This window comes from Schistocerca gregaria, chromosome 1 (assembly GCF_023897955.1).
Source record: "Schistocerca gregaria isolate iqSchGreg1 chromosome 1, iqSchGreg1.2, whole genome shotgun sequence".
Lineage (NCBI taxonomy): Eukaryota > Metazoa > Arthropoda > Insecta > Orthoptera > Acrididae > Schistocerca > Schistocerca gregaria.
The window spans coordinates 998,467,575-998,484,953 of record NC_064920.1 but is presented as its reverse complement, the minus strand read 5'-3'; the positions used below and the strand labels follow the sequence as shown (position 1 = coordinate 998,484,953).

At 43.6% G+C, this 17,379-nt stretch overlaps 1 protein-coding gene across 2 annotated transcripts in view; it reads right to left on the bottom strand.

The window, feature by feature from the left end:
* Positions 1-17,379, bottom strand: part of LOC126312349 (phospholipase B1, membrane-associated-like) — a 226,390-nt gene that overhangs the window by 128,333 nt on the left and 80,678 nt on the right. For both annotated transcript variants that reach the window (XM_049992240.1, XM_049992241.1), the window contains exon 3: positions 2,000-2,255. In XM_049992240.1, coding sequence (XP_049848197.1) covers positions 2,000-2,255 — 256 coding nt within the window. The remainder of the gene's footprint in view (positions 1-1,999; positions 2,256-17,379) is intronic.

Below are 17,379 nucleotides of genomic sequence, written 5' to 3'. Positions count from 1 at the left end.
AAAGATGGATAGGCCTAGGTGGTCCAACTGCATTGCCATCGAGATCGCCGGATTTAGTTCCTACGGACTACTTCTTGGAGGGCTGTATACAAAGTTCAATTTACGAGACTCCAGTAGAGGTGGAGGAAGATCTGCTGGCATGAGTTTTGGCCGCTGCAGTAGAACTGAAGAGACCACGTGGTATGGAGAGTGTGTATCAGAACATGGTCTGTACGAACGTTAGTGCTCGCCACAGCTGTTGTAATGCATCAGTACTGTTCTGTAAGTACAGTAGGTTGTGTTATTTTTTGTTTTGGAATGTTGCAAACACGTAATGTATAAGTGTTGACACAAACAAATACACGTAAATGACCAATCGATTTTTCGTTATGTTTCCATTCAGACTGTTACTTAATATTTGTATTACATCACGCCTAATTCAGATCCTCAAGCAGAAGTGTATGACTTAAACATCTGCACTGAAACCGTCGTAGAAACGAAACGGTATGTTTCCGGACATGAATTCCTATTCAAAATATTATATATTCTTTCACCCCCCCCCCCCCCCCCCCCCCTGCATGGCTCTCTTCGAGGGGCGTTTGAAAAGTCCGTGCAAAGTCCGAGAGATGGCACCACTAGCGCGTATAGAGGTTTAGTTAGTAGAAACTTTGAAAAGAACGCACACCAAGTTTAAGCCAGATGGGCCTATTTCTTTGTGTTAGGCATTCGTGTGAATCAAGGAAGTCGAATGATTGCCAAAAATTGGACGAAAAAGAATTTCGTGTGCTGATTAAATATTACTTTATGAAAGGCAAAACTGCTCAGGAGACTAAAGAAAAGATTGATAACATTACGGTGACTCTACACCTTCGATTAGAGCAGTTTATAAGTGGGTTCAAAATTTTCGGAGTGGCCATACGGGCACAAGTGATGCTGAACGTTCTGGAGGCCCTGTGGAGGTTACGACTCCAGAAATCGTTGATAAAATCCATGATATAGTGATGGCTGACAGAAGAGTTAAAGTGTGTGAGATCGCTATTGCTGTTGGCAGCTCGAATGAGATACTTTTCATAAACATTTGGACACGAGAGAACTATCTGCAAGATGAGTTCCGCGATTGCTCACGCTTAACCAAAAACGGAATCGTGTGAAGTGTTGCAAGGATGGTTTCCAGCTGTCTAGAAAGATTCCTCAAGACTTTAAGCGTCGTTTCGTTACTATGTATGAAACATGGATACATTACAATGCTCCTTAGACCAAAGAACAATCTAAGCAATGGTTTACCAAGGGATAATCTGCACTAAAAAAGGCGAAGACCATTCCTTAGAGCCGGCCAAGGTGGCCGAGCGGTTCTAGGCGCTACAGTCTCGAACCGCGTGACCGCTACGGTCGCAGGTTCGAATCCTGCTTCGGGCATGGATGTTTGTGCTGTCCTTAGGTTAGTTAGGTTTAAGTAGTTATAAGTCTAGGAGACTGATGACCTCAGAGGTTAAGTCCCATAGTGCTGAGAGCCATTTGAACCATTTTGCACAAAAAATTTTTATTCAAGAAACAGGTTTCAACAGTGTTAGCTGTCATCTTAAGGTCATTCACATTTTTTGTAGAAAAACACGTTCACTTTACGGTGAACCTCATACACAAAATAACAAGTGGTTAAAAGTCAGCACATTATAAAGGTTTGTTTGTATTTAAAAACACAGAGCCCCTTGTCGAAAATCACATACATATTGCTCACAGATGCTTGTTACATGATACAAATACGGAAATACGCTACACAATAGCACTTCAAAGTACATATGTTCGACACTACAAAAATATGTTTCAGACCTGAAGATGACAACTAAAACTGTTGAAACGGGTTGTGCGATCTTGGCTTTTGAATAGTTTTTTAACAATTAGAACAGATTGCTCTTCAGTACACTCGTAATGAAAAAATTCAGTCACATCCAAGACGGCTGGGTTGTGTTCCTGATGGTGGTTCAGCTGGCACGACCAGCAGGGACAGAGCAGCGAGACGTACCTGCGCACCAAGAGACGCCGCGGTACTCTATTATTGCGCCGAGCGCGAACTCGTCGAGGGCTCCGTTGCCGGCTACGAGGCTGTCGCCCATGGCGGCGACGACGTCGATGTCGCCGGGCCTGAGGCGGTGAACCGAGGAGGGCCTCTGGGCGGAGCGGCCGCCGCGGGTGTCGCACGGGAAGGGCGTGGAGTCGGGCACGCGCCGCTGCCGCCGCACCCAATCCGGCAGGCCGCTGTCCAGACGCACCGCAAACACCTGCACAGTGGTGGCGCTGTACAGCACTGTGTGGACCCACTTCTCTTCATCTACATCTACATTTACATCTACATCTACGTCAGTAATCTGCTATTCACAATAAAGTGTCTGGCGGAGGGTTCAATGAACCACCTTCAAGCTGTCTCTCTACCACTCCACTCTCGAACGGCACGAGAGAAAAAGGAACACTTAAATTTTTCTGTGCGAGCCCTGATTTCTCTTATTGCATCGTGATATTATTTCTCCCTAAGTAGGTCGGTGTGTAAGATGGCAAGAACTATGACCCTTACATGAAGTCATTAAAGATCACCGAACTTACGTTGAGCGAACAATAGGGCTGAACAAAATGACTGACAAGGCACAATGCATCTTGTAGAGGGTATATTATGGACGTATTGGAATAATCAATGTTGGGTGATGGTTTTAAAGTAAATCACGCAACATGAAATCTTTGTGGAGATGCGTCGGTGTACTGGGGGCTAGTTTATCCCAGCGAAGTATTCAGAGTTGACCAGGCTGGGTGGAGGCGCGCGGCTGGGGAGCGGCGAAGGGAAGCGACAATGGGCAGCTTAGGGCAGCTCAAACTCTGAGAAAGCGGTAACGTGTCGCGGCCTCCAGCTGCCTTCAGATGAGTGACAGTGAGGGGGTGCTTGACCCCATTCTGATGTACTGGGAAGCAGACGGAGAACTTGTACGCCTGTTGATAAATTTCCATCATCCCGTTTTCAGTGAAACATGCGAGAAAGCCACGCAAAGCTATGGTGGAGCGGTCAACAGAGACCAAAATATGGGTGTTCCTGACTTCACACTGAATTCACAGTCCTCAGAGTCTGAAGTAATCCAGGTGAAGAGCGACAGAATGAAATACGCCGGCCTCCGATGGGAATGTAGCACCAAGCAATTTGAAGTACTCTCCTGGGAGCCAGAATTTCGGAAAAATTGGTGTTTTATGCAGATGCTAACCTTGAAGGGTGGCCTGGGAGGAGCTAATTAGCAAAAGTTAAAAGGAAGGGAAATTTTGTGGGAATTTGTTCACTTCCCAGAGCAGGCATTGGTCGGCTGGGAAGCGACGCATGATTAACGCGACTTGCACTGCAATTGGCGTAAGTGATTTTGCTGGAAGGGAAACCGAGGCGAAGAGTGGACTGGCAGAAGTCTCCATAGAGGTCTTTCGTTCCCAGCTTGCCTAGAGTGTGGACGTGGCGGTCTTTACTCAGCTTGCCTGAGAGAGAGTGAGCATCTCTGCAGTTTATGACTTAGCAAAAGGAGCGATTGGGCTTGAAGATGGAAAGTCTTCGTTCAGCTATGTACTGAACAAGATAGCTAGAAGTGAATAGACGAGCGCAGCCTTGCAGCACCATGAGGCTGTCTGACGTCCCCACAACGGCGCCGCCCCGCCACACTGCGTTCAGTGATAATGCGCCCGCTCTGGCTTGAATTAGGCCACTGATTAATTTGTTGGATCACACTGGCAAATTTTCCACGAGGGTTTCATGGGCCATGTATTGTAGAATTCTTCTCGCATTTTGTATTACGCCTGGGTCAGTCGATAGGAATTAATTTTGATTTATCGCGTTTTACTCCATGTAAAAGCAATTTATTCCCACTATCTGTTAGGAGAGACATGTAATGTGGTGATGGAAGGTTGTGAGTTAAAATAAATTTGTGCTAATCGACTGCATCTGTTTTCAATCAAGTAGTTGAAATTCCAAGTCACTTTCTTAATTTTATGTTCAACATTTGCATCTGGTGTTTAATAGCTGAATATAACATCACTGTACACCCCTTTTTAATTAAAAGGGATCAATTCTAAATCAATTAATGTCAACGCTGCCACTGTAGTTCAATGAGTCACAGGGCCTTACTACTTTCTTTGCGTTATCCGATATTGCGGCAGTTTTGCACTCTCTGTCGATCTGTTAGTCAATTAGCTGGGGTGAACACACGCCAAAACCAGATACGTGATGGGTGGGGTGTTACAGGTGCCAACAGAATGTTTTTGCAATCGGAGGAGAAAACTGGTGAATGAAATTTCATGTGAAGATGAAAACGCCTTTGTTTTAATGATTGCCACTCCAATTCATGTGTCATGTTTGTGACACTATCTCGCCTATTTCGCAATAATACAAAACGAGCTGCCCTTCTTTGTACTTTTTCGATGTCATCTGTCAGTCCTACCTGACGTGGATCCCTCACTGCACAGCAATAGTCCAGAATAGGGCGGACAAACGTGGTGTAAGCCGTCTCTTTGGTAGACCTGTTGCACCTTCTAAGTGTTCTGCCAATGAATTGGACTCTTTGGTTTTCTTTACCCACAATATTATCTATGTTATCGTCGCAATTTGGGTTTTTTGTAATTGTACTCCCTAAGTATTTAGTTGAATTTACAGCCTTCAGATTTGTGGGACTTATCGCGTAATCGAAATTTAGCTGATATCTTTTAGTACTCATGTGAGTAACTTCACAGTATTCTATATTCAGTGTCAACACCCACTCTTCGCACGATACAGATATCTTATCTAAATCATTTGCAAGTCGTTTTGATCATCTGATTACTATACAAGACGGTAAATGACTGCATCATCTGCGAACAATCTAAGACAGCTACTCAGATTGTCTCCTATGTCGTTAATATAGATCAGGAACAATAGAGGGCCTATAACACTTTCTTGTCCGCAACTCGTGAACTTGCGGTAGCGTTCTCGCTTCCTGCGCACGGGGTCCCGGGTTCGATTCCCGACGGGTTCAGAGATTTTCCCTGCCTCGAGATGACTGGGTGTTTTTGTGTTGTCTTCATCATCATCATTCATCCCCATTAGGGTCGGAGGAAGGCAATGGCAAACCACCTCTGCTACGACCTTGCCTAGTCGGCGGTGCGGGTCTCCGGCATCGTTACCTACGCTCGTCGGAATATGGGATCTCATCATCATCAACACTTCCTTGGGGAACGCCGGATATTACTTCTTTTTCAATCGATGACTTTCAGTCTTAACAGAGCAGTAGTCTTCTTTAGGAAGATGTTTTATTTACCAAGATCGCGAAGATGGTGCAGCGATTATCAATTCGTATCCTATTATGTTTCTATGTCCTTTAGATAGGAGACATATTTGCCCAACTCCTAAGAAATTTTTTAACGATCTCTTTGAATTCCGTAGATTTGTGCATTACGTAGGCCTACATCCTGAGCGTTTTTATTGAATGGAATTATACTGCTGTACTAATGTTTGCCTCCATACTCTATGTTTATGCCATATTTCTGTGTGATCGATATTACAGTGCACGCAAAATGCCGTGGCCGCTAGATACGCAGTTGGCTGGGGAAACGTTGGCAGATCGGCTGTGGTGGGGCTGTAGCTCAGAGCGCTGCAGGACAAATGCACAGCTGCGGATGGAAAAGTTCCGTTCTAAACTGAAACCTACGCTCATTTGCATGATGCACCCACACTTCCATGGTGACCATTCAAAAAGATGTGCTGTCACCTCTGCTTTCGTTAATCTAAAAAGAATTCCGCCGAAAATGCAGCGATTTATTTTCGCCTGGCCTGTTAACCATTTGTGGCTTTAAGAGAGGCAACCTGAGAGGCGAATTCTGAGTAAACCTTACACATTTCTCTGGTTGTCAAGTCAAAATTTGCTTATTTTGCCAAGACACGCTGTCTCACCCCACTAACATGGTTTGCAGAAACAACTGCGAGAGAATTCTGAAACAGTGGTTTATTAATTTTATTAAGTGAGGAACTGAGGAAAAGTAAGGTCGGGATCTTATGAAAAAGCACATCCTTGATCCAAAATGCGTGTAAGAACTTTGCTTATGTTGTTACAAAACCCATAGAGTTTCTCGTTTCACCTGCCATTAATGGCATTTAAAAATCGCATTCTTTCACCGTAAAAGTCTGTAGTTATTGGAGTAACACGGTATATAATGAGGTTTTACACAATGACGACATTTTGATATATTCTCCTCTTTGCATTCTATCATTTGCGAGAATCTCATTCCGATATCTGAAATCGCTTACGAAATACGACGAATGTTGCGGATATTTCACTATGGTTTTATCATTGACGCGGCGCGAAAGCAAAAAAGTGTGCTACATTAGATCAATTTTCTTCTTCTACCCACATCTAGAGAAAAATTCAATATGTTATTTAAATTTCATACGCAGCAACATCTTACGTAATATGCGCCAAACGCAAAATCATAGCGACATATTTCATTGCATACTTCTCCGAACTGCACGTATGTCTTACCTTCACGTAAATCATGCAAAAATATGACCATTTACGAAATAGTGGAGACATAAGCATGAATCTAAATATAAAGCCACAAGAAAATAAAACATGAATATTTGTTACCGAGTAGTTTCTGTAGTTTCCGAGAGTACACAACATTTCATTAGATCTACTGATAGCCTAGGGAGAGCCAGTCCTGACAAAACTCTTCCATCGGGTGAGCAAGATGTATGACACAGGCGAAATACCTTCAAACTTAAAGAAGAGTATAATAATTCCAATCCGAAAGAAAGCAGGTGTTGACAGATGTGACAATTACCGAACTATCAGATTAACAAGTCACGGCTGCAAAACACTAAGGCGAATTCTTTACAGACGAATGGAAAAACTAGTCGAAGCCGACCTCGGGGAAGATCAGTTTGGTTCCAATGGTTCAAATGGCCCTGAGCACTATGGGACTTAACATCGGAGGTCATCAGTCCCCTAGAACTTAGAACTACTTAAACCTAACTATCCTAAGGACATCACACACATCCATGCCCGAGGCAGGATTCGAACCTGCGACCGTAGCGGTCGCGTGGTTCCAGACTGAAGCGCCTAGAACCGCTCGGTCACTCCGGCCGGCGATCAGTTTGGATTCTGTAAAAATATTGGAACACGTGAGGCAATACTGACACTACGACTTATCTTAGAAAATATATTAAGGAAAGGCAAACCTAAGTTTCTAGCATTTGTAGACTTACGGAAATGTTTTAACAATATTGACTAGAATACTCTCTTCCAAATTCTGAAGGTGGCAGTGTAAAATGCAGGGAGCAAAAAGCTATTTACAATTTGTACAGAAACCAGATGGCAGTTATAAGATTCGAGGTGCATGAAAGGGAAGCAGTGGTTGGGATGGGAGTGAGACAGGTTTGTAGCCTATCCCCGATGTTATTCAATCTGTATATTGAGCAAGCAGTAACGCAAACAAAAGAAAAATTCGGAGTAGGAATTAAAATCCATGGAGAAGAAATAAAAACTTTGAGGTTCGCCGATGACATTGTAATTCTGTCAGAGACAGCAAAGGACTTGGAGGAGCAGATGAACGAAATGGATAGTGTCTTGAAAGGAGGATATTAGATGGACATTAACAAAAGCAAAACGAAGATAATGGAATGTAGTCGAATTAAGTCGGGTGATGTTGTGAGTATTAGAATAGGAAATGAGACATTTAAAGTAGTAAAGGAGTTTTGCTATTTGGGGAGCAGAATAACTGATGATGGTAGAAATAGAGAAGATATAAAATGTAGACTGGCAATGGGAAGGAAAGCGTTTCTGAAGAAGAGAAATTTGTTAACATCGAGTATAGATTTGAGTGTCAGGAAGTCGTTTCTGAAAGTATTTGTACGGAGTGTAGCCATGTATGGAAGTGAAACATGGACGATAAATAGTTTGAACAAGAAGAGAATAGAACCTTTCGAAATGTGGCGCTACAGAAGAATAGTGAAGATTAGATAGGTAGATCACATAACTAATGAGGAGGTATTGAATAGAATTGGGGGGAAGATAAATTTATGGCACTATTTGTCTAGAAGAAGCGATCGGTTGGTAGGACATATTCTGAGGCATTAAGGGATCACAAATTTATATTGGAGGGTAGCGTGGAGGGTAAAAATCGTAGAGGGAAACCAAGAGATGAATACACCAAACTAATTCAGAAGGATGTAGGTTGCAGTAGGTACTGGGAGATGATGAGGTTTGCCCACGATAGAGTAGCATGGAGAGCTGCATCAGACCAGTCTCTGGACTGAAGACCACAACAACAACAGTTTCTGTAAAACTGTTCGAGGAAGATTTCAGCGTGTGCGCCACGATTCAGTCATCAGTCACCGGCCGAAAAGTGGTAAGCACTTATCGGCCCCCCCTTCCGAATAAACGAATGAACTCTCCAAACGCTTTCGACGAGAACTGGTCACTGCGCATCGACCACCGTATCCTGCACGAGGTATAGTCAACATGCTATTGACACCCAACATAACGATAACGTAGACATCGATCTGCACGCAATGTACCAGAGGCATTTAATAAGTAATGAAACACATTTTCTTTCCTCGGTCAATTTCGGCTGAAAAAATGCAGAATTTCTTGTGGGGGATAGTGCAATATTCCCGATTGAGACCCTACAGTTCAGATAGGTGTCGGGGTTTTAGGTAGCCTTCAAAATGGCGTCTCTAACGGAGCTGCGTTCCAAGAAGAATGCTATCGTCGACTTCGTTTTGCAGGAAAACCAGAGCATCGCAGATATTCATAAGTAGTTGCAGAATGTGTACAGAGGCCTGGTAGTGAACAAAAGCACGGTGAGTCCTTGGGCGAGGCCTTTATCAATACTGCAAGGTCGTGCAGAACTGTCCGATGTCCCGCGTGCCGGCCGGCCACGCACAGTTTTGACTCCTGCAGTCTCTGAACGTGTGGACGTCTTATTTGAGATGATCGACGAATCACAATCGAAAACCTCGCTGCTCATGTGGACGTCCTTGTTGGTAGTGCTGACACGCTCGTCCACCAGTTGGAGTACTCAAAGGTGTGTGCCCGCTGGGGAACTTCTGTGTGTTCGCCATACAAAATTGCAGACTAACTTCTCCTTCTCCAAAACAACGCAAAGCCTCAACCGTCTCTATGCACCAAAGAAGAGCTCACAAGTCTTTAATACAGTGTTCTACAACTGCGACCTCGCACCTACCGATTTTCATCTGTTTGGCCCTATGGAGGATGCACTCCACTGGAAACAGTACGTTATTGATGTGGAGGTTATAGATGCAAATATGCGTTAGCTCCGATCTCAACCATCATATTGGTCTCGTATTTTCTTTATTTTATGTTATTCTGCCCAACTATCGTATTTTTTCTGATCTACTACCTGATTCCAGTTTCAGTGACTCAAAAGTCTGTAACTACAACATCGGTCAGTCTCTCTATTGTTGTCAGCTAGACAGCTTCATCCGATACTGTCAACAGTCGAGATAGCTCCTTATTTTCTCACTGTATCACTTCGATGTATCTGTTATACTGCACAATGAAATGGTACATACTGTATATTATAAGTACGTGTCATAATCGCATTACGTGCTATTAAAAAAATCGTGCATAATTTTTTACCAGTGTATTAGTTGCATAAATTATTTTCAACTTTTTCTTATCCTTTGGAACTGTAAACACAACTGTGACAAAGCCTCTTGCTTCAATAGTCGATGCACACACTGCTTTCTGTTAGTGGTATGTAGTCTTACAACTGTTAAGAAGTTATTAATTTCGTCTATTCTTTGTATAATGAATATTGTCCTGTAGCCGTCCATATACTTTCAGATCTGAAGATAGCCATTTAATTAGTCGAAAGCAGTAAACGGTGTATCCATCCTTGGCAAATAAAGTGTTCCTTAAGAAGGCTACAGCACTTTATTAAGAGATTGGCTACTACTGACCAAAGCTGGTTATTGTAAGTGTTTTTAACTCTGGAACGGAATTTCAATCTCCCACCTACGCAGGGAGAGTTGACCATTGTAATAAAATCAGCTATATTGTCAAATTCATAAAGTGAAATGTAGTATAAACCTGATATTTACAACTTGTCTGTACTTTTACCTTGAGAGATTTCGTATGTGACAAGACATTATTTTACTTTAAGAGTGAGGAGGCATCCTGTATCAAAGATAGAGCGTGCACTTAGTATTCCATCATCAGCCAAAAAAGAATTTAGTATTCCGTGATGCAGGTCGTGGCAGCTATTAAGCTGATAAGAACAGATGTTTCTTAACTGGTTCAAATGGCTCTGAGCACTAGAACTTAGAACTACTTAAACATAACTAACCTATGGACATCACACACATCCATGCCCGAGGTAGGATTCGAACCTGCGACCGTAGCGATCGCGCGGTTCCAGACTGTAGCGCCTAGAACCGCTCGGCCACCCCGGGCGGATTTTAACTGGTGACAGAATGCTTAGAGGAGGTGTAGTCTGTGCCAGTGTCGTACAGGATTTTCACAGCAAGTAACAATACTTCAACAATGCGAAGATGTGTGTATGTTCATTGCTTCTTTCGTTGAAAATGTCTTGTATAAAAGGGAGATATCTACATTTTGCGTCAAGAATTCGAGGTGTATTGACAAAACAACATCCCAGTTTCGGATTTTTTAAACTAAGGAGTCTGTTAATGATGGGACTGCAGTTACTACAAGTGACCCCATGGTGTGCCTTGGTCAGCGGTGGGAGTGGTTGGGCAGCTGGTAGTTGAGGCTTAAGAAGCCTGTCACAAGCCACAGTTTCTCGGCTGCCTGGTTCTTCAGGTACACAATACACTGGTAGATGGCGTTGGACTAGACTGGAGGTGTCTTATTATATTCTTTTTCGTCTTGAGACACCGTGTTTAGGTAAGATCATGAGTACTACGGTCGTAAAAAATATTGTATGATATATTTCCCATGTTTCTGTTGGCTAGGATGCGACTTCCAACTCGCAAATAGGCATAAGTGTGTTTCATTACCAAATGATGTTGCTACAGGAGTCCTGTGTATAGGAGCAACGTGTTACAGGTACAGTGATCTCCGCCCCCCCCCCCTACCTTTTATAAATCCCTTTAAATCCTTGAACGCCATGCTCTCCCCTCCCCCACGCGGATCCTATACAATCTCATTCCATTCCCCACCTCCTCCTTTTCCTTGAAAGGATACGGATCCTGTACACCTCCCGCAAACTCATCCTCCTCACCCACTAGTCTCGTCCCTCCTTTCCCACCCCCACCCGCTGCCGCGCCTGTATTCCCATGTCCCACCCGGTCTCCATCTCTTCACTCTCCTTACCCTCTCCCAAGGTGGCTTCCGCCAGCTCCCCCGCCCTGATGATGTCCTACTCCCCTCCATCTACCCCTCCTATCAACTTTGATCCTCCCAGCCCCACTTCCTGTGTCCTTTCCTTTAGGCACCCTCCCTCCCTTCTCTTTCCTTTTCCCCCGTCCCCTTGCTCCTCCCTCTTCCCCCGGACTTCCCCCCCCTTCATTCCCTCCCCCGATCTCCCCTGCCCATTGCATCTGCTCTCCCCTCTCCCTCTCCCACCCCCCCTCCTCCTCTCTTGGCAGATCCTCGGACTCGGACTCGTACACGGTTAGTGAAAATTCGCGCGCCAGAGATCAATGCCTCGTGTTTCTGTGTGTGCCGTCGTTTTGTGCTTCAGTGGTTCAGCGTTATTCGTTTTGTGCACCTATATCCACGTGTAACAATTTTCGTCTATGTATGTGTCCAAGTGTACGAACAACTTTTATCTTGGACTCTATGCCCGTGAACGGCTCCATGTATTTTAAACAGTGTTTGTCTCCGTTTATCTGACCACCGTACTTTTATCTCACATTGTCTTCATTTGTATTTTATATGTTTCTCTGAGGCCAAAGAGCGGCGTAGTATGCTGCTGCAGGTCTGCCTGTAAACAGGTTTGAAAATAACAATAAAGAAAAAAAACGAAAAAAAAACAGGTACAGTGGAACTGTGGGTCAATATTACTATTACTTGTCATTATGTTCCTCTCAGCATCAGCTATTCTCTCGTAGATTTGTAGGATGTTATTCCCATGTACTTCAGTGATAGCTTATAATTATTTCCTATGTAAGGTTATTAACTAGACGGGCTGGAGAAACTCTCTGGTGCTAGACTAATAGTGAAAATATACATTCCATATCAAATAGTCACTGAAATTGAACCAAACTACTGTCTAGTTCTCGATCAATGGCATCTCAAATTGTTTAAATAAACAGTATTTCACACCGCATGCAAAATGAAGACTTACATCCATCCAATCTGACAGCCCAGCACAGACTGAGCCCTTTTGCCACCAGTTTTCAGATGGATTAAGGAAGGGACAGGTGGAGAGGGGAGAGAAAGGGGATGGAGAGGGGACGTAGACTGGGAAGAGGTGTTGAGAGGGGAGGTAGAGAGGAGGGAGAGTGGAGTGTAAGGGGGGGGACAACAGTGTCCTCTGGTGGTGGTGGTAGTGGTGGTGGTGGTATTGGTGGTGGTGATATTGGTGGTGGTGTTGTGAACTAGGTCAGTTTGTCTCTGAACCTCAAAGTAAAAACACAGAATTTGATATGCTCGCCAATAAATTAGTATTTCCCGCCAAATTTTCAAGAACAGGGAAGAAATATTCGTGTTTGATACCTACTCTTCAGTAACGAAAGTAACGAGTATGTTTGTAGGCAATACTGAATACATTTGCAAAAATATTTACTCGTCAGTTTTACAGCCCTTTTCCCACCTATTAGAGAAAATGTATATTTTCCCTTTCGGAGCCAAAACGGCTTTACATGTTTTTCATTTATTTTGCTTGTTTCAAGTGGTTTCACGTAATTAGCTTTTTACGTGTATTATGTTGGGACAAAAAAAATTTCGGTTATGAAAGAAAGATGTTTAACTGAAAGGACATTAGTTTACAAAGTAAATAAAATGAAAGAAATTGATATGACTGATAATCGAAATACAGTACAAATGCCCGCCAAGTTAGCCGGGCAGTCTAACGCAACTGCTTTTCGGGAGGGAAGGCGTGCCGGTCCCAGACACAAATCCAGATTAGTGTCGAGGTCCGGTGTGCCGGCCAGTCAATAGATGGTTTTTAAACCGGTTTTTCATCTGCCTAGCCGAATACGGCCTGGTTGCCCTTATTCCGCGTCAGTTACACCATGTCGGCGATTGCTGCGCAAACACTTTCTCCACGTATGCGTACTCCATAATTAATCTACTACGCAATCGTTGGGGTTACACTCGGCTGGTGTGAGACGTTTCCGGGGGGTCCACTGGGGGCATAATCGCGCAGTAACCCTGGGTTCGGTGTGGGGCGGCGGTGGGTTAGGTGGACTGCTGTAGTCTGTCGTGGGGTTGCATACCTCTGCGGGCTACGCCCGGGACGAAGCCTTTCCGTCGTTTCTAGGCCCCCAGTTTCATTCAATACAATACAGTACAGTACAAATAATGTTAGGGAAAGCTAAACGTCTGAAACGCGTCTGCCAGATTTACGTTTCATTAGGGAAAAGATTAAATCTTTAACTATCACAGAAAGAGTAAAAATGATTGATATCTGGTATGTTTATTACGCTCCTGTTTTGTCCGTTATAGGCACTACTCATTAGGAGGAGGAGGAGGAGGAGGAGGAGATTAGCCTTTAACGTCCCGTCGACAACTAGATAATTAGAGACGGAGCACATGCTCGTATTCTGTAAGGATGGGGAACTCGGCCGTGCTCTTTCAAAGGAACTATTCCGGAATTTTCCTGAAGCGATTTACGGAGATCACGGAAAAACTTAAATGAGGGCGGCTGGACGGAGGCTTGAATCGTCGTCCTCCGGAATGCGAGTCCAGTGTTTTAACCACTGCGCTACCTCGCTCGGTACTACTCGATATGAGTATCGGTAAGTAGTCCTCAAAATTCAGCCACGGTTTTTAATTGAAAAGCGGAGGTTGGCAGGGATCGCGCTATTCACCGTTGGGCAACTGTCGCATTCTGGGCGCGGGGCGCTGGTCGTTAAGACAAAACGCAAGCACTCGTAGATTCCGACAGAAGTGGATGAAACCTGCTAAGATCCAGCAGCCCTATCATTGTTTACAAGTTTTCAGGGTGCTGGGATATGAGGTTAGACAGGAGAATTTGACGATTTCCTAGCCTTTTCCACATTACAAATTGTCGAGTGTTTCTGCATTATTTTTGCCATTTTGTAAATATTAATTCTTTGAATTAGACAGTAAGTCTCAGTGACTGCTACTTTGCGTGGTTAGGCTCGCCTTTGTGATGCTTTGTAGCAGCGATCCGGCTTCTCTAAGACTTCTCATATGGTATATCCATTTCAAGAACGCTAATGCGACATTTCCGATAGTTCTCGACCTTGATTTTTACATTTACACAACGTCTCTCTTGTATCGTTAGCCGATGTTGTTAGATGAAAATCTCCATTAGGCTTACGCTTCCTAAACAAATCTGTGTCGAAATACGCTCTTTTCCTTTGGATAATCATTGTTTCCTCTAGCCGGCAGTAGTGGCCGTGCGGTTCTAGGCGCTACAGTCTGGAACCGAGCTATCGCTATTGTCGCAGGTTCGAATCCTGCCTCGGGCATGGATGTTTGTGATGTTCTTAAGTTAGTTAGGTTTAATTAGTTCTAAGTTCTAGGTGACTGATGACCTCAGAAGTTAAGTCGCATAGTGCTCAGAGCCATTTGAACCATTATTTTTGCTTCCTTTATCTGAAAGGCGGTATTCAAATTAGTGGATTAAGCAAATAATTTAAACAAAGTAAAGCAATACAAAAATTTAAAAACCATAAGTAAAGCAACGGTAACTGTATAATATATAACCGAGCGAGGTGGCGCAGTGGTTAGCACACTGGACTCGCATTCGGGAGGACGACAGTTCAATCCCGTCTCCGGCCATCCTGATTTAGGTTTTCCGTGATTTCCCTAAATCGCTTCAGGCAAATGCCGGGATGGTTTCTTTCAAAGGGCACGGCGGATTTCCTTCCCCATACTTCCCTCACTCGAGCTTGCGATCCGTCTCTAATGACCTCGTTGTCGACGGGATGTTAAACACTTATCTCCTCCTCCTATAATATACAAATACTATAATTAGTGGGTTTAAGGAGTGATTTGGCGAGGCGTGTGTGATTTAGAAGTTAGTGTATGTTAGTGTTTGAGGGCATGTTTTGATGAGTTGTAGCAGTGCTGGTTGTGTTCAGTGGATAGTAGCGGTTAATTGACAGATGATAATTGCAGCAATATTCGTGTGGTACTCCAAAATGCGCTTTTTCAGTCTACTTGTGACGTTGGTTTCGTCGCCGCAGCCATGAACGATAGTGTTTTGTCTATTACTGTTATGAGCCAGCCGGTGTGGCCGAGCGGTTCTAGGCGCTTCAGTGTGGAACCGCGCGACCGCTAAGGTCGCAGGTTCGAGTCCTGCGTAGGGCATGGATGTGTGTGATGTCCTTAGGTTAGTTAGCTTTAAGTAGTTCTAAGTTCTAGGGGACTGATGACCTCAGATGTTAAGTCCCATAGCCCACAGAGCCATTTAAAAGCATTACTGTTATGTATGCCGGCTGAGTAATGTGGTTACGTGTTGTGTTACGGATATGAGTCAGCCAGATAAGGGTGTTTATGTATCGTGTTCTGTGCAATGGCGCGCTAAGGATCAGCATCTGGGTGTTTGGGATGTCTCCGCTTTGTTCGTTTGATTGTTATGAAATGTTCCTGCCTCCCCGTTTTGGCAAGAGATGCTGCCCTTACCTCGTTTGGCGTTTAACTAGCCACTTCTGTAGTGATATGGTAAACATCGTCTACATCTACATCAATACCGCGCAAACTACCTGGCGGGGTGCAGCGGGTGGTACTTCTCGTACCACTAACTGTGCTCTCTTTTCCTGCTCCAGTCGCGAATAGCGCTCGGGAAGAATGATTGTGGGTGAGCCTCTGTATTAGCCCTGCTTTCTTGATGCACAAATCCTCTTTTCTAACGTTTACCACCAGAGTTTGTTGAGCATCTCTGTAATGCTTTTGGGCCGACTAAACCACCCCCCCGTGACGAAACGTGCGGGTTTTCATTGGCTCTTCTCTCACGCTTACGATATCTTTTTAGGTCTAACCCACGACATATCGCTACATTTTCTGTGTCCTACTCAGGACATGTTTTGTATTAACTGAATAGTCTTAACAGTGTACTGAAACATTAAATATTATGTATTCAGTTGCATTTTTCACTGGACATGACTTTTTTGAGAATGGTTGGTTTGTTTTAATTACAACATAAATTTCACTACAAGAAAGTTCTGAAATAATTTAACGTTTAGATGTTTAACATATAATATTGAAAGTCTGTCCTTTTTTGCAGACCAAATATTGCCGACAGTTGAAAAAAAAATCTCTCTTAACTGGAGCAGATTCCCCCCGCCCACCCCAGGCAAAGACATCGAAACATGCTTCATGGAGACTTTAGAAATGTGGCAACCAGAAATAACACTTTTCTACCATCTTAAATATTGTCTGTTTGGCAGTACACTCCAGGTCACTTTTTTCTATCGCTGGGTGTAAAAATTCGTTTCTGTTTTGTGAAGAAGTAGAATTAATAACACGCCTATGTTTAGCTATTTTCACTTCGTCCATAGTACCACCTTTTTCCTTTAGGAGCAACAGAAAATTTTCCAGTATACAGTGTGCAATGAACACGTTCATTATTATTGTCACCCCATAATTTCAAACAGTTATATTCCTGTTACACGTTAACATTAAATACGCTCCTTTTTTCCTGTTGTCTGACGATAAGACGATGAACCACACAGAGATAAAATAATCAAAAACATGTAGACGAGTTATTTCACATATGAAAACAACACAAATACGTATCACTGGTGTACCGCCAGGTGATTAACAATAAGTGAAACGCTGGCGGAACCGACGGGGACGCAAACTACAAGAAACAGTTGACAAAGAAGCCTTCACATCTGGAACCAACGAAATGAAAGTGACATTATCTGACTAGAGATGTTATTAACTAGTAGCCCGTGTCTTTTAACGCCAAGCTGAAGCGGTATTGCTCTATAACTCGACCAGAGGCCCCTACGTTGTCCACAATTAAACTACACGCAACAAGAAGAAGAAATAAGAAGAAGAAGAAAAAGAAGAAGAAGAAGAAGAAGAAGAGGAAGAAATTTCCAACGCTCCTGAATCAAAAGTACCACTCGAAAGAAGTCATTACAGCATCAACTAATTTCCGTACCAGCACGTAAGCATGTGAGGAACCCTCCAGAACCTATATAACTTGAAGATCACGTACTAGCAATGATAATTGTCTGTGTAGTGTTAACGTACCGCTGTAGAAGTACAAGGATACCTAATTCTC